Consider the following 18,528-nt stretch of genomic DNA (forward strand, 5'->3'; position numbering starts at 1 on the left):
TTTTTGCATGTCTTCTGTTGTCCTCAATATCTGCTAGTCTAAGGAAATACGAACCAGAAGCTTCTCTAGTTTTGTTAGTCCATTTTCACGCCTTTGTTGATGTGTTTTAAAGAAAAATAGACAGCGCTCGCGTTTTTTACCGGTCTTCCTGACAAACCTTTCTTTTTCAACTCTGGCGAGGCCATCTATCATTTGCGTAGTTTCAATGACATCATCTGAGCTTTTTTCGGAGTAGAAGCACTACAGAGTACTGAAGTTATCGTCCCCATACTCGCAGTCCCATAACTTTGCCAGACCTCCTCTATATTTTGCCGTGCATACGCCAGAGTGTTATCGGGCGTTTTACTCATTGATACCGCTTTCAATGAGCGCTGCGGCAAGCCATGCATTTTCGTACGGTGCCTAAATGCGGCCAGCTTTTCCTTCCGCTCTATTGTCTCCTCACTTTAGTTTTTGTTGTCCTTGTAGTGCATCGTATGTAAGGGAGTGCACCGCAGGAGTCAGGAATGGATGAATCCTCGGGAAGGAAGCGCTTGCCTCAGCTGCCTGAGGTCTGGCCTACGCTTAGCTGATCCCGGAACTCACTGACGGATTAGGATTCGCTCAGGACAATGCGGTCTACTAATAGCAGCTCACACTACCCAACCAGGATTCCGAAAGGACTTGCTTCTGGTAGAACCAAGCTCACATTTCCCCATCCACTTCGGTAAAGAGTATTCAATGGCTCGTAATTCACCTACATTCCATTCCATTTTCTGAGAAGTCCTTGTATCCAAAGTTTAGCTATATAAGTTTTAGCGGAAACTAAGACTTCCTTTCCATATGTATGCAATAAAATTTCGTAACTTTTATCTTTAGTCGATTTTAGACGAGTGTCGGACTTTGCAATTTAAGGTGAACTACCGACCGTTGAATCGTCTAGATTGCAAAGACATTCACATCAGATGTTGGCAGTCATATGTACATTTTGCGAATACTGGAGAATGCAATAAAATTCAATATCTCGATGGTTAAGAAATCAATCTTTTAATACAATAATGGACTTTTCGATTTTATAACCATCCATTTCAGTTATTAACTCAAAGCGGTTGGGAGTTCCCCCGGTCGTTTACAGGCAGATATTTAAACTGTTTCACTTTCATCATGTCAAGTGGGTTCTTCCCTCAACACACTCAATACCCTTCCGACAATTCCATGAGGCAAATGCAAAACAAACGTGCTTTTCCGGCTCCCCTCTTATAACTATCAAATTTTCCCATGCTCAGATCGGAACTTCAAGCCTCCACGAGCGTTCGCGTGGTTGACTAAATTTTGATGCGCATACGTATTTCTTGTTTATCGTGGTCACACAGAGCTCATATGGTCGGGGTCGCATTGCCCATCGTCATTTCCCTCTTATCATACCGCATGTTACCTGCGCACCTATCCGAAGGTATGTCATCTCTAATCGCGTTACATACAACACGGCAGTATATAGGGTGGGAACCAGGAGTTGCCTTAAGTTAAGGGTGCTATTCGACTCGGATCCTTCCAAGGAATTGTGCGTCGTCTTTGAATAGTGATCACATGTAGTGGGGGTTGAAGGCGTCTGTGTTTCGTTTCGATCAGTTCGCTGGGGTGTTAAGGAATTGTGTTCGATCCTTGTGAACTGGATTTTTCAGTTCCGTGAGAGATTCGGTGCCCAACGGTTGTGGGAGATCGCGTGCACGGTTTTGTTCCGTAAAAAGATATTTTGAAATTATGAATAATGTCTTAGAGTGTGGGTGCATTTGTTTGTTTTGCATGAAAATTTGTATTCCTAATTATTGAAATTAGAGAGAATTTATCACTTCGGCTGGACAATTTTATAACAAGTGCTTTATCAGCTCTATCATAGCCCATGGATTACTTCTAACATTTGTGTAATGTTTTAAAATTGTGGAATACCAGTAACAGGAGGAGTGAACACAACAGTTCTAATCACAAGTGCTTCTTTGAATAATCTTAAGTTTTGTCTAAGCAACGGATAAACTAGTTCACCAAAATGATGCCGACACGTGATGACGATTTTGATGCTGAAAACAATAATTTTAGTGGAATTAATAGCAATGATGGAATTAATAATAATTTGTCATCATCATCGCGATTATCGCAAAACCCAACGGGATTATCAAAAGCCGAACTCAGAAAGGTGAGACATATCAAGTTTAAGTTGAATCGAGAAAATCAGATAAAATTTAATTGATATAAACAATCTGCGGATGAATTATAAGAAGCCTCGATTCATTTGAATTTTTCTTCTGCAGAGTAACAAACCCATAATGGAGAAACGCAGACGAGCAAGGATTAATCAATCGTTGAATAAAATGAAGTCTTTAATGTTAGAGGCGATGAAGAAGGACGTAAGTTGAAGATTTGATATTTTATGGTTCGTAAATCATATTCGGTGAATGTCATATTTTAAAGAAATTGTTAGATAAATTCTCTCTGGTTAAAGAAAATTTTGCTTTAGGAACCACCAAAGCAGGATTTGGAGTGTAGGTTGGTTAGTACCATGTGGGCGAATTGAGATTTCTTTAACTTGACCTCAGTTTAGAGCATGTTTACATATACCAGTCGTGTAGCTTAGCTCAAAATCGAAAAGATCAGACAGGCTAAACAGACTATCACGTTTCCATCCTATAACGCAACTTTTTGATACATTAAAACATTTATAGTAGTGGTCCTCGCATCCCCAAATTTCGTATCAGCTTCAGAAATCCACCACTTTTGATTTTGACCCTATGCGTCTTCTATCTCGGGAGGTGGCATCACTCAACCATGTTTCACAATAATTTCTTCTAAAAACAAAGGAAGTCTCTGATCCCTTAGAATTGACATCTGGCAGAATAGTCAATTCTCTTTATTATCGAAGCTATTAGGCAAAACACAAGCATGAATTTAAACTTGTATTTGAAATTAAAATATTTTATTTAAATATTAATAATCGCTCTAGTTTCATTCAATAATTTAATAGCCAGGAAGGACTAGGTTGTAATTAATTGAGAAATTTATACTTCAGAAGAGAATCTTTACCCTTCACTCAAAAAGATGTACACTGCTTTTCAAAGACAGATATTAGGAGAACGCTGGTTAGATCGTAAAACTTTAGCCAATATCAATAAACATTCTTGCCGAGTACTTTCGCCACAAATATTTTCGGCGCAAGCCACAAAAAATATTTCCGTACAAATATTAACGCCATGCAGCTTGTGTCGAATAAAAGTACTGAATTTAGGTAAATTGATGAGAAACATTCGTGCGACAGAATTGTCCACAACAAGAGTCTTCATGCAATGTAAATCCGTTCGCACTCGTCAAAAAGCCTGCAATGTTTTGAAGCATATGCCTGTAAACCCTTAAGAAAAAATAAATTTTCACAAAAATTTAATGGTCACATTTTATCTATCTTATCTTCCCGATTGGTAGTGCTTCGTTGCAGAGACTATTATACATATATGGAAATTGTTTTAATCGGCATTTGGTCGATAAAAATTAGCGTGTTTAACGACTGAAATGAAACTTGCAAACGGAATTATTAAGGAAACGCGATAAGATGAATTTGGAAAGATGACCGAGTCACCTTGCTGTCTATCGTTCACAACGAATTCCAGAATATTCTGTTTATATCTGTATGCATGTAAGAAATAGCTTTCTGTTCAGCGAGGTATACGATCCTTGAATATCTGGACCCGGTTGACCCCCTCCGCTTAGCTTAAAGTTACGACCCCATTTATGCTATGCCAAGGGACACTGGATTCAGCACAACTGCCGCGACGTGACATGCTTATATTGCATTAGCGCGACAGCCAACTGCAAACAACTACATATTTCGACAGTTCAACAGGTGGATACAAACTAAAACTGAAAAATCGTAGCTGTCAACTGAGTTTGTTATATAGAAATGACACATTGCAAAATATTCTCTGCCACGCAACTCGGCCGCGTCGAGTGGCTTGGCTGAATCGCTCAAGTGTTTATTGCTGCCCACAAAACCTAATGAAGAAAGGTACGACCCCATATATGCGACGTAACGCATCCTACATTCAACACAACTGCTGCGACGCGCCTATATTGCACTAACGCGTCAACCAACTACAAAAAACTACATTTTTTGACATTTTAAAAACAGGATACAAACTGAAAAATGGTAGCAGTCAACTGAGTTCGTTAGATGGAAATGGCATGCGACACTGCTCAAGGGTGTATTGTTGCCTAGAAAACCATATAAATGTATTTTGACAAGCAGTGCGCGACGTGTAGCGTGGATGGGGTCGTACCTTTAGTCTGAATTCCCTATGTATGCATGGGAAGATCGAGCAGGATAGAGATCTTCATTAGATCTTAATTATTTTCACTCTTACTTTTTAAATTGTAAGATTTACGTAGGTTGCGAAGTATGGGAGTGACGGGTCTAACAGCACAGCCTTAATTGATAGAACTCATCCTAAGAGACGCCTAAAACCCACCCCATCTCGATACTCGAATTAAATTAATTGAATTTTAATGAAAAAAATTTAATAGAGCCTTTGAAATTTATGAAACACAACGGCCTTAAAATTTACCCTAGGAGTATAAGGTTTGGCGGAAATCGGGCTTCTTGAATGTGCTCCTTTCAATCATCTCTGCTTAAAGACAGCATCCACTAGTTTCTCATATTGATTAATGAAGGAGTGTCGGCGTTGACAAGTCCACTCAAAGTTTGTTTGATTGGGAGTCATCGATTTGTCATTCGATCGCCTTTTGAGGATTCTTGAGTCACCCAATTATTGAAGTTGGCTAAAAGTAGCTTTGTACTGATGAAGGGGGTGAGTAGCTTCCTAAATATATATCTACATTGAAAAATAAATATTGTAGTCTGGAGGACGCTACTTGTCTATCAATGTAAAGCTAGTTTTGTTTAGCTAACGCGGGGGCTTCTTTGGCGCCAAGGATTGAGTACACCAACATATTAGTCTAATTTGCCATTTTTGGAGTGATTTGGTAGCCAGCATTGTGGAATAAATGGTTCTTCCTTTTATGGCTATAATTTAATTTACTAATACTAATATCGTATTTCGGGAATCAGTACCAGACAAAATCGCATCTGACCTCTGGAAAGCGAAGAGTTGGGACCCAAGACTGTGGCTCAGTGAATTCTTGAATCGGGTTGTTCAGGAAGTAAGAGCACCATCTGATTGGCAAGAAAGTACCACAGCTCCAATATGGAGAAAGAAAGGTAGTCCAGCAGCAATCCTTTTATCGTTACAAAAGTGTCTTGTAAGAAATATGGGTCTCAACTCTGGCATGAGTGTCTTTTGTTTGTGGGAATGCGAACTTACCAGTTGGAGTTGTGTCGAAAGGTTGGGAAGATTTTCAGGTTATCTTTTGCGCTGATGATTTGGAGCCAAACTTGATTATTTTTCACTAATTTGTCAGCTTGTCTTCTTTTATTAGTCACAGAATTACCATTAATGCTCCATAGTGTACTGCCAAAGTGACCGCTTTTCCGTTTTTGTACTCTTGGCTTTTTCACCCTGGTCGCCATATTGACCCTTTTTAGTTCCAATCAAAACAAATGAATAATTTTCCTTCCAAAAATGCCCAGCTCCCTTCTTTATGGGCCCATGTAAAAAGCATAAGGGACTTACTATCATATTCCTACCAGAGGTGAACTCAAAAACGCGTTGGCCATTGACATTTTTGACCTCATGAAGGTTGTATTTCCTGTTGTTCCTTGGTGCAAATTCTTATTTCTGATTTGCAGATTGAGCGTTAAAACCCCGAAACAATATTTTAACGTTGTTTTGAGATAGTAAATTGTATGAAGTTTCAAGCCAACTATAGAGGTTCCTATTCCTTCTTTCTTTCTCTTTAACCAATCGAAAGGTATTCAAATTGCACAAAATCTGTCGTTGCTTGATTTAAGTTCGACGGCAAGTGGCTTAACAGTTTTAAAGGGTTTTGGGGCGCTGGAAATTTGTTTCTATATGCCAGGTTGTTTTTGAGGATATCAAGGGACTCTTTAACGAATCGTACCCTGCTCTACGAGACCCGGAAAGTATAGCTCAGAATGAGGATCACATCGCGACCGGCTGAGGAACCTATCCTTGGTCCGAACTTTTGGAATACCTCTTACGATAGTCTACTGCTATTCAAGATTGGTGGTGATTTGCATCTAATCGGATATGTGGATGATGTTGGGGCATGGTCGCGGTACGCAAGGTCGAATAATCTTCAGTATACACTGGGAATGTAGCAGTGACTGAGCATAGATTTCCATAGCTCTGGATAAACCCTAACCAAGGAGAGGGTTCCCACAGTCCTGCCTATTTAGGTTGGTGAAGTCACGATCTTGTCGAAGCTGATGGTCACATACCTCGCATCATGATAGGCTTCTTCAAGCAGCTTCTAAACATCGCAGACAAGACTACAGCTAGAATGTTTGCGATTTGCCGGCTGATGGCTAACGTCAAAGGTTCTTTAGTGGAATACAACGGCAAGGGTGTTTTGTGAGTTACCTATGCCCATCGTATTCTCTTGGAGCCAGTAGTAATGGTGATAGCAAAAGTTGTTCTCTACAGAGCGGCGGTTTATTCCTAAAAAAAGGTAAGGAAAATAAGGAAGCTGTTTGTGGAGTCCGCATTCTTGGTGCATGGCAGCAATCCGCTAAATGCAGCGCCGTTGAATATTTCCTAACTCGGGTATTTCCAGTCTCTCAATCTGCAGAAAATCGCGGTCGCCCAACTGCATTTACTGCAAGGATTTTGTGGATCAGTCCGTGCAATTCATCGGCTAACAAATCATAAGTCGCCAGGAGCCGATGGAATTACAGCCGAATTGGTTAAATATGGAGGCGACCAGTTACACCAAGTGGTTCATCAACTTGTGCTTAAGGTATGGGACAGCGAATCAATGCCTGACGATTGGCAACGAGGCATTATCTGTCTCATACATAAAAAGGGAGATATCACACAGTGCAGCAATTATAGAGGTATCACGTTGCTGAGTACCATCTATAAGATATTCTCCACTATCTTGCTAGGCCGGATAGTCCCATACGCTCAGAACATCATTGGCCCATACCAAAGAGGCTTCACTCCAGGCAAATCAGCAACAGATCAGATTTTCTCTCTGCGGCAAGCGATGGAAAAACTGTTGGAATATGGACAACAGTTGCACCATCTGTTCATCGACTTTAAAGCCGCCTATGATAGCATAGCCAGGGTAAAACTATACACGGCCATGAGAGAATTCGGTATCCCCACGAAATTAATAAGACTGACTAGGCGGACCCTGACCAATGTGCGAGGCCAGATAAAAGCAGCAGGATCACTCTCAAGACCATTCGACATCAACAACGGTGTACGACAAGGGGATGAGCTATCATGCGTCCTCTTTAACCTGGCCCTCGAGAAAGTGATCCGTGATGCCGAGGTAAATGCAAGAGGTACGATCCTCTTCAAGTCCACCCAACTACTGGCCTATGCTGACGATATCGACATCATGGGAAGAACCACCCGAGACGTTCAAACTGCCTTCATCCAGATCGAGCAGGCGGCGCGAGATCTTGGGTTGCACATCAATGAAGGCAAGACAAAATACATGGTGGCAACGTCAGCACCGAAGACGAATCAACCAACAACATCAAACCGCACTGGTCAAACACAAGCACGAACAAGAATAAGGATAGGGGAATACAACTTTGAGACCGTTGACAATTTCTCCTATCTAGGGTCGAAAATCACAACCGATAACAACTACGATGATGAAATCCGCGCACGGTTGTTGTCAGCCAACAGAGCCTATTTCAGCTTACAGAAACTGTTCCGCTCGAAACGTCTCACCATAGGGTCAAAGCTCTTACTGTACAAGACTATGATCTTGCCAGTCCTCATGTATTCCTCGGAAACTTGGGTTCTTAGCAAGAAAAATTGCGAACTCTTGGCCGCGTTCGAGAGAAGAATCCTCCGAAGAATTTTTGGCCCCCTACATGAGGAAGGACGATTCCGTAGCCTACACAATGACGAAATCTATGAGCGATACCATGACCGTCCGGTTGTGGATAAAATCCGGCTCAATAGGTTACGGTGGGCGGGTCACTTAATCCGTATGGATGAAGATGATCCCACCCGGAAAGTCTATAAGGGCAATATCTATGGTAGGAAAAGAAGACGAGGCAGACCCTGCCTAAGATGGAGCGATGGCGTGGGCCAGGACGCCAGACAGCTTTTAGGGATATCGAATTGGTGGACCTCGGCGCAAAACCGGGATGTCTGGAGTTCCTTATTAAGGCAGGCCTAGACCGGATACCGGTTGTTGCGCCGTTGATGATGATGATGATATGATTGACTGAGATTTAGTCTACAACCTCAACTCTTGTTGAATATTCAAGCGTTAGGTGTAACGGACTTGATGAACTGGAAGATGACGACTATCCTTTATGATGCCAGGGGCAACATTGCAAGCTTTAACCAACTCAACTCTACGCGGGGATTCTAGAATGTCGTGAACACACACTCCTTTTAGAGGTAGAGCAGCAAATTGGTATTTGGGCCGTCACTAGTCTGTCAAACGTATCGAGTGAACTTCTTTTCGTGAAGCTTTTCTTTCCTAGTAGTTTAAGGACCCATTAGATGATTGAGCTATTCTTGAAGTGATATGAGGCTGCTACCTTAAAGTTGTGCGTTCGCTAACCAATCGGCTCGATCATTTCTTAATGGAAGATTGGTAGAATTGCTACCTTGTGGACTGAGGCTCGATGTTCAGAGACAACTTCTTTACAATCCTAGTAGCAAAGGAGTGCAACAGGGCAAAGACGTAGATAAGCGTCTCTCAAGAAGATATTCTCACCAATCGTATCGTTATTTTTCGGAATCTGCAGATGACGTGAACATGCACTATATATTGGGAGATCCTCAGGCTGAAGATCAAGTTTTTAGGACTGTAGGATATAAGAATCAGTGGTCCAAAGAATGATACAGTTTTCAATTAGATACATTTCCCACTCCCCCGAGGAATTTATGCTTTGAAATGGTCGATAATTCTGATTATAACAGAGAAGTCCAATATAACCCTTCCTTCTTTGAAAATGGGAATGCCAAGATCCGTAAATTGACAGTATCAATAGAATGCTCCGCTTACCAAATACCAATATCCATTTGTACACAAATTAGTTCTTGTTATAATATTCCCGATAAAATTCTAAGAGTTTTTGTCTATTAGCGGTTTTTCTTAAGATTTAACAAAATTTACGAGCTTGTCACTTTAATCCTGAAAAAAATGTGAATGCTGGTCTCGATCGGTGAAAACCCCGTTTAGAGATTATGATCACAAAAGTTCATTTCATTAACACACCATCTGAAATGTCTATGCGGAACGACAAAAGAGTGCGTAGGCATAAAAGATATTGTCGATATCTTCATGGGCATAAGCTCCATGGTCAATTTCAATTGCTCCGATGTCGATGATGCGAACCAACCTCGTCATCACCAAATCATATTGTCCGATGTCTACTACGCTATCGAAATCACTATCAAGATCTAGTGGTAAGCGAGCCGTGCTATATACCTCCAATAAAGCTCAAGTACGATAAAATACTTGAGAGTTTATTTTACCTCTCAAACTCATTCAAGTTGAAAAGATACGATCACCTAACATATTACAAAGATATAAGAATACACTATGGGATGTCTGTCGGCCTTGCTTCTTTCTCTGCATCATTCGCAGCACAGTCTCCTTCTTTTTCACGTCGTCACTAAAGACGAGGTACTAAGTACAAGCCAGCGAAACCCGATCATTCTGTTTCCCACGCTTCTGACATGACCAAGAAAATACATGACCGTGATCGGTAGATACATACAGTATAGATATGAATGCATCTTCTGGACATCATCTCCATAAGGTCAGTCCATCTTAGCACAACTGAGATTTGTTCTGTTCCGTGCATGGGACTCATGCATTGCTTTCAAAACGCCCAAAGAACGTTTTTTTCATGGGATCTTTCCGGATCGAGTATCTTAGTGGGCTCTTTCTTGTACTAAGGCTCGTCTGGTTAATTTGAGTGACCGCAAGACGTTTCACAGTAATGCATGAAGATTCATCCATTCTGGATATGCATTGATTGAAAATCTAGACCACAAAAATTATGATCAAGGCGAAAGTGTTTTGTCCAGTTTTGCAGAAACCGCAAATTCTTAAACGATCGATGGAGGATCTCGACTGTGGTGTCTTCTAAAAATCGCCTCCAAAGGCCCATGGTATCTTTTTCGTACTTCAAGAATCGGCAGAAATCTAAAGAAACATTTTTCTCGATCTTGGTCACCTGAGATCTGACCAAGTCATGTATGGTACATCCGCATACTATTCTTCCCAGAGACGATCTTGTATGGGTATGTGAGGCTGTCCCGACTGAAGGAATTCCGTTGAATGCGTGGGAATACAATTTGAACCTGTTTGCTACATTGAGGCGGCAACTTTCTCAAGAAATCTTTTTTGCTGCCTTTGTTATATTTTATTAATGGACATGGTATGGACATGATAATATGGCACTTGACTTTGAGGCTGGAGTAACTTTTTTTGCAGCCGAAGGATAGCACTGGTGATCGTTATGATCAGGCCTTCATAAATTAACGCCAATTTCGTACACCTCAATTTTGGTGAAGATTGGGTGTTATTAATATTTTGAATGGTTTCCGCTATTGTATTGAATTAACAGTGAATGGAGAAATTTGTATTGTGCATTGAAGGACGTTAGGTTGTTGGATTGGCATACGATCTTTTATCTTTTCGTATTAAAAATGAGGTAGCATCTATTCTGAATATTTTTCTTTATGGATGGAGATGGAAATCTTACAAAGACGCTGCTGCGCCAAGTTGCAGCAGTGTGTGGGATTCGCACCCACTAAAACCATCCCCACTCTTCCGCCCCTCCCCGCGGGGCCGCCGTGAAAGCGGAGGCTCTGGTTCCTTACACCAGCACGTCCATATCGCGTCTCCGTCGCGCCGCCTTCCGAGCTCGATGCAACTCCAGGAGTTTTGTCTGCACCACGACTATTGCCTCATTCACCCCATCCAGCTTTCCATCTTCCAACTTCAGTACCTCTTCTACCATGTTAGAGGATGGAATGGAATGGATGGAATGGAACATAACGTGCTCCGGGTTTTCGGGTGTAGCACCGCATTCAGGACAGTTGGGAGACTCGTCCAACTCGAAGCGATGCAAGTACTTCCTAGAGCCACCGTGTCCCGTAAGGAACCGTGTCAGGTGGTAGTTCAATTCTTCGTGCTTTCGGTCGACCCATTTCTCAATACACGGGATCAATGTACGGGCCCACCGGCCCTCGTCGGAATTATACCACCGTTGTTGCCACTTGCCACACAATTCTCTTCTGATGTCCTTTCGGAAATCCGCATTCACCTCGGCTGGATTTGCCTTCCGTTTTTCGTAGAACCAGTGGGCCTCGCTCATTCCCGCGATGACACACACTGCCTCCGTCGACGCCGTCCTAAATGCGCTGCACACCCTTAACGCAATTGGCCGGTATGCCGAACTAATTTTCCGCCGGTTTACAGCGTGGTTCACGCTCCCGCCCAGACAGGGTCGACTTCACCACTCCCGCGATGAGTAGTCTGCGACTATACTTTGGCCTTCCCATGTTGGGCATCATCCTTGCCATGGATGAGCTAGTATTTGCTGCCTTCTCCCGCGCATAATCGAAGTATCCCTTCAAACTCAGCTTGGTATCGATCATTACTTCCAAGTATTTGACAATTGATTTTGAGACGACCTTATGATTATCAACCCGGATATTAACCGTGTTGATCTTCCTGCGGTTGACAATAAGGATCGCCTCCGTGTTTTCGTCCGCCAGGTCTAGCTTGGCCATTCGTAACCATGACTTGATGGCATGAATAGCTTCATTTGCATAAATCTCCTCATCCTGGGGATGCTTTGCAATTGCAACTACCACCAGCTCGTCCGCAAAACCAATCAGCGTTGCCTCCTCCGGCACGCGTAGGCCAAGCACTCCGTCGTACGTTATGTTCCACAGCAGTGGTCTCAATACAGAACCTTGAGGCATACCTGCTGTCACAATGTACTCCTTCGGCCCGTTGTCTGTCTCGTACCAGAGAAGTCTGTCCGAAAGGTAACTCTCGATTAGCCGAGCCAAGTAACTAAGAACACCCAGTTTGGCAAAAGCGCCTTTAATCCAGCCCCAGTTGGCTGAGTTGAAAGCATTTTTGACGTCCAGCGTCACCAGAGCACAACATTTGCCTATGGCCATTGCATTTTGAGCCAATTCCACGATCTATGCTACTGCATCGACCGTAGAATGGGCTCGTCTAAAACCATATTGCTGTATATCACCCTCTCCGAAATCTTCCCCATGGTGTCTAATAGACAAATAGGATGATATGAAGAGGGCACGCCGGGTGGTTTTTAGGGCTTCGGTAGCAACACCAGCTTTTACCTCTTCCACTGGGCGGGAAATACTTCTTCCGCTATGCACGATTCGAATATGCTTGCGAACCACCTTGGTCTGTCCTTGACCGCCACTTTCAGAGCCTTGTTCGGAATTCCGTATAATCCCGGAGCCTTAATATCCCCAATACGTCCGCAGATTTCCCGAAGTTACTCTTCGGTAACACCAGGGATCGAGAAGACGTCCTGCTGAGCTGCCAGTTGCGGTGCATTTTAATTCTGCTCCTGCTGCGGGAAAACAGTTCCAATTATTTGCAACAAGAGCCGTAGGCATATCACTTGAGGTGATTTTTGCCCGCGGATCTTGTTCATTACAACTTGGTAGGCTGTAACCCACGGATTCGTGTTAGCTTCTATGCAGAGCTTATGGTAGCATTCCCGCTTGCTTCTCCGTATGGCCTTCTTAAGGTTGCTTCGCAGATCCCTGTATTCCTCCCCACGCTCCTGGTGTTCTGGCCTTCCTCTTGTCCTGTATGAAAATCTCCTCCCTCGGAGACAAGAGGATCTCAAGGTACGGCTCGCAAATTATCGCGACATCCACATTCGACTCTCGAATGGTTTCGAGAGCAGGTCCTGAGCTGCCTCACAGTGATTGAGATTGATTTGTATCAATCTCATTTGCCCTCCTATGTGCCGGACATCTGCTGCTTCCCGCAACATGCCGGCCGTCCACGCCCTCTTTCTCACTACACAGTATACACCGTGGATCTCCGGTGCAATCTTTGATGAGGTGGCCCTCTTCCCCACACTTCCTGCGACTTCTCGACCTATCATGCTGGCTAGAAATCGAAGCATCTGAAGCATCTCTTTAGAGATATTTGCTCTCTGTGCCTGCGCATGACCCAACCTATTCTTACCTTGCTCGCGGTAATCAACTTAATAGCTGATTCCGACCTAATAATAGCGGTCTGTGTCCCGCCATATGCCTTCTTCATCCTTTTTATGGCACTATGGTCTATATCGCAACCTTAGCGAACTGTTGCTTTAGCGCAGCAAAGATGTCCTCCCGTGAGGTGACCTCATCTAGGTCCTTGCATCGAACCACTATCTCCTGCTTCCGAGCCCTTACCTCAACTTCCTCTCCTAATAACTTTTCCACCTTGCCGCGGAAATTATCGGCCGACTTGTCGGCGGATCTACTTAGTTCCAGCATCAAATCCCCTCTCTGCGTTCGCCTGATACGGCTTACACTATCCCCCCAATTCCATCAGTTCCGGGTCTGATTTCACTTTTCGGAGGATGTCGGCATAGGACCTATTTCTCTTTTTGGAAATAAATGTTATTTCCGGGCGGAGGTTCTTTTTGCCCTTTTTCCTCTTGTTGCTCACGTTAATCCATTGTTCGGGCCTCCGAGCGTTGGTTTCTTCCACTTTTGCAGGTGTTGTGGTTGCCATCGTGAGATTACCGACTTTCGCGGGTACTCTCGCCGGCTCCGCCTTCTTTGGTGAAGAGGTTTTTTTCTTCTTCGAGACTTGCTGCGGTCCTTGAGTCCCACTGGTACCGTCTCTAGTTCGTTTCCCCATTTTCCCGCCTGCCTTATCTTGGGGAGGCGTCATCTGTGTTTTCCTTGTGACCTTGCTACCTGACGCTTGGGAATTCTTATCTTCGAGTGCCGTGATATAAGACAATTTAATGCCTCTCATCAAGGCTCGAATATTTTGATCAATATTCCGCCTCTCCTTGATAAACTCGCACAGTTCATTTATTCGTTCCCCGAGTGTAGCGAACGCCATTCCGGTATGTTCCCGTTTACTTTCACGCCTTGCACCACAAGGAATGGTGTCGATCAAAGAACTGTTCATGTTCCTTTCGGAGTCCCGCGACGAATCTCGACTACCAAAGGGAACCATTGTCATCGGTGGTGATCTCCCAAGCTTTGAACTCCTCCTAAAAGGATCCGGTGTGAACATAATTTCCTCTCCATCATTATCTCTTGTAGCATCAGCTGCCACAGTAGCCAAGTTTCCCACTACTGAGGCACTGCGATCGTTGGATATCGACGGTCGGGAGCCCGCTTGCTCACCGCAAAAACTCCCGCACCGTTAAAAAACTCCCTTTCTCCTCCTCTATATTTCGTTTATTTTCTGGGTATCCTTCCCATAGCCAGTTTTTATCCACGGGTGGGCGTTTACTTTCCACTTACCACATCTCCGGATGCGTGCATGTGCATGCCCATGATACATTCGCCGAGCATTGCTTTATCCGCACGAAGGGACGCGCCTGATGGGAGATTTGGCAACTCCACACAGGCTATTCTGAATATTTAGAAATTAGTGAAATAATGAATAATTTGATATTTCTGATAAATGACATCACTTTTATCTGATTCACATCTCATTTATTTTTTTTTATATTACAGCCTGCTCGTCATACAAAACTGGAAAAGGCGGATATCCTGGAAATGACTGTAAAATATCTTCAATCCGTTCAACGGCAACAACTATCTATGGCGATTCAAAGCGATCCGACTGTGGTGCATAAATTCAAAGCTGGTTTTACAGAATGCGCGGAAGAAGTGATACGTTACGTCAGCACTTTAGATGGGGTTGAAACAGGGGTGAAAGCAAGATTAGCCAATCATTTGAACAGTTGTGCGGCAGGCCTCGAACAAATCGGAACATTTAGCAGCTTCACGGCTGGATATCGATCCAACTCTTCAGCGTTCGCATCGCAGTTTCCAGCAACAGCTTCACACGCCGCAAGTTCGGCGTTTCCTTTACCTCAAGATATGAACAATAACGGCCGCATACAAATGGGAGGAGTCCAGCTGATTCCATCCCGCTTGCCATCAGGAGAGATTGCTTTGATAATGCCAAACAGCACGAATATTCCGTTTTTTCCTGCAACAATACCAACAGCGCAAAACTTAGACTTCTCGTCACCGTTTTCAAGAAGCAGCGCGTTCAGCAAACCTAGTGTTATAGGAGGTCATCGTCCAAGTACACATACAGCAACATCATCAAGCCCACCCCTCAGTCCTATCTCGTCGATCTCCAGTTGCGGGGATGATTCAATGCACACCAGTTCAGATTTTCATGTGAAAACTCCTCCGCTTAGTCAAAGTCTCAGCAGTTCCTTCGAAACCCCACCGAGTGCCGAACCGTATAAGTTTGTCTCCCTAACTGGTCACCTTCAACAACAGCATGTTTCGTCCACCAGCGAACTGCAGAAAGATCCACTGAGGGAAGCAAAGAAACGAATCCATACGGACGATGAAGGTTTTCAAGGACCTCAGAAGAAAGCGAAACTGGATTATTCGGGAAAAAATGAAAATTTAACCAAAGAGGACCAGAATGCCGAGGAAGGCAATAGTGATATGTGGAGGCCATGGTAGAATCTGGTCATATAATTAATAAGAAAATCTGGTGCACTATTTAGGTTCTTAAAAAATATTGTGTATATATTAATGTTAAGTTTCAAGAGAATTACGGTTGCCTAGAGATGTTACCTGAATGGGATTATTCTTAACTTCTATTAAGCTTATGCAATACCTAAGCACTTTCGTGAGAAACAGGCAGTTTACCAGGGTTGTTTTGGGAACTTCAAAATGATATTCAAGTCACTTGGCACCTCTTCGAAATAGTTCAAGCACAAAAAGGTCTGTCAATCTGTGGACCGGACCAAATGGGGAGCAACTTACTCCCACGTTTTTTGGTCCACGGATCCCTAGTTTGGGGCATAGCACCCAAGCATTTAAAAATAAAAAAAAAAACAAAAATGACTGACGGTTTTGTCCAGGGCAGAGGCAACTCTTCAGATGCTGCCTCACCTCTGCCCTGGTAGCAGCATGCAAACGATGGAAAAACGCTCCCTTATATCATCACAAAAGCACGACATGGTTGCGAATTATATTCAAGTGAATCCCCAGTTGGTTTAGTCTAAGCTAGACTCCCAGGGCAGAGGTGAGACAGCGTCTGAAGAGTTGCCTCTGCCGTGGACGAAACCGTCAGTCATTTTTGTTTTTTTTGATCCTTCAATATTGTTTTCGGTCTTCTATTTCTAGAAAGAGAAGATTATCGCGAATCAAATATCTTAATTTCGTTTAAGCATTTTGTGGTCTAATTTTAGATCTACTTGAAAGTGCAATAGTAAGTAACCTAAAGTCCTCCTCTGCTAAATTTTTAAGAATTTACATCCAGAGACATTAAGAAAGGATATCGCTCTCTGGTTTATTGAACTTCCTGATGATAACTACGTGCAAGTCAAGGTACTAGTCTCATCTCTAGACGATTATAAAATATATATAGTTGTGAAGCCAAGTGACAGAATACTATTCCCTCCCTTCCAGGCTTCCTTTTTACACAACCCTTCAAGTCTACCATACAAAATACTTCAAAACCTCTTCAAAGACGAGCGAAGCTCTAGTTGTCCCATTAGGTTTTCTCAAATTGAACCAAGAAAACTTGGATTTTTTTTTTCAAATGAAAATATCTTTTATCTTTCTTGAAATATCAAAACATTTACATTCATGTTACAATCTTATTCCAATTTTGTCCTCTTGTAATTGCAACTTTATTTATTTAGAATGTATGCGAAAATAGCTTGTGCGAATATGAATAATTTGAGTTTGTTTGTTTAGTTAGTTAAAATGAAGATTTTTTTTGTATCTGTGATTTCTAATTATTACTGATAGTTCTGTTATAAAAGAAAAAAATATACTTTGAAGTTTATTTTGATTATTTTTATTATCAAGTCTGCTTTCCTGCTGGTCATGTGTTAGGGGCAAGCGGATCTGGTGAGGGGATGAGCCAAAGAAACGGCCCGGAAATCGACCTCCCTGCACCGTAAAAGGTGTTAACAGGACTGCAAGTCGAGGTGGAACAACATACGGCGGGGCTGCATGGTCAATGGGGATATTGGTCTTTAGAATGCGATCTCTGAATACCCTGGACACCTTCAGTTTCAAATAACATCCTTCGTGGGACTAAAACATTGACTAAACAAAAGAAAAGTACAAAAAATGGACGACAGAAGAAGAGGTGGTGATGCCAGACGCATCATCGTAGGATGAGTTGCTAGCGTCCAGCCAGGAGACAGTCGAAATCGAGGACAGTACAGTCAGCGGCAGCTGCAACAGCGTTGTACTGAAACAAACCGCATGGACCTCTCGAAGCGAGGCAGCAAGCAGACTAGTGACTTCCAGCTTGGAATCCAATGTGGTCCAGCTGGATGTAACGATACCAGCCATAGTGCTTCTAACCCGAAACTGTCGACTTCAGGTGCCCCTTCAAAAGCAAGGGCTAATCGGTCACCGGAAACAGGCTAAGAGGTATTGATCCACTGGAATTCTGCTCAAGAGCAATACTAGAAGGCCGTACATATTCTGAGCAAGATTGCGAAGAATAAGGGAGCCTGTGGCAGCGACGAGCAAGATGAAAAGCACCTCGTTAAATATCAGGCGTTGAAGAATATAACAGCTAACACCTGGCAGATCAGCAAAAGGTGAAGCCAACCGCTTTCAAACCCAACCGATCTCAAAACGAAGTCGAACAGGAGTAGAGTGCACAAGGGCACTGGCGTTAAGCAACCTTTACAAACAGGTAAGCAGCAACAGCCAGTCGACGAGCCACGAACCACACGGCCAGGAGCCAGCTTACGTGTGGCGCTGGCGAAAGGCAATTCCGTTAGTGGCAAACTAGCGCCGGAGATGTAGACGAGTGTTGAGGCCAGGCTGTCGGAAATCGTCATCGAGCATCTCCTTGACGCCAAAGGCGAAAGGGGATTCGTCTAGTGCTTATATTAATCTAAGGTGATCCGTGAGTTCCACGTTAAAGCATGCGACGACCAATTCTCTGGCGTCTATCTTAGTTCGTTTAAGGGCGTGTAAAGCTCTAAGTCATCCCCTGCAACTAGATCTCCAGGAAACAGGTCGCTCAAATTTATTGATCCGCAAGGATAAGGACAAGCTTGTCTAATCCCTGCACCTTTAAAGCCCCAGCATTTACATTGATGATTGGGTAGCTATCCAGGAGGAGGAAACCCAAATAACCTTTTGTGCTCCGTATAAAGGAAGAGTGCCTCCAGACTGTGAAAGGCTGAGTACAAAG

The 18,528-nt window shown here is 43.2% G+C and overlaps 1 protein-coding gene across 1 annotated transcript; it reads left to right on the plus strand.

Moving 5' to 3' along the window:
* Nucleotides 1-1,209: 1,209 nt before the first annotated feature.
* Nucleotides 1,210-15,921, plus strand: LOC119654697 (protein deadpan). The gene is made up of 3 exons (XM_038060210.1): nt 1,210-2,170; nt 2,286-2,381; nt 14,841-15,921. The coding sequence occupies exons 1-3, from the start codon at nt 2,024-2,026 to the stop codon at nt 15,813-15,815; spliced, it is 1,218 nt and encodes a 405-aa protein (XP_037916138.1). The 5' UTR covers nt 1,210-2,023; the 3' UTR covers nt 15,816-15,921.
* Nucleotides 15,922-18,528: the final 2,607 nt, after the last annotated feature.

This window comes from Hermetia illucens, chromosome 4 (genome assembly GCF_905115235.1).
Source record: "Hermetia illucens chromosome 4, iHerIll2.2.curated.20191125, whole genome shotgun sequence".
NCBI classification, from domain to species: Eukaryota; Metazoa; Arthropoda; class Insecta; order Diptera; family Stratiomyidae; genus Hermetia; species Hermetia illucens.

Bases quoted from the DNA above. Each gene is read 5' to 3' on its own strand.
- LOC119654697 (XM_038060210.1), top strand. From the start codon at position 2,024: ATGATGCCGACACGTGATGACGATTTTGATGCTGAAAACAATAATTTT. The intron at 2,171-2,285 runs GTGAGACATATC...TTTCTTCTGCAG, and splicing joins CAAAAGCCGAACTCAGAAAG to AGTAACAAACCCATAATGGA. The intron at 2,382-14,840 runs GTAAGTTGAAGA...TTTATATTACAG, and splicing joins TAGAGGCGATGAAGAAGGAC to CCTGCTCGTCATACAAAACT.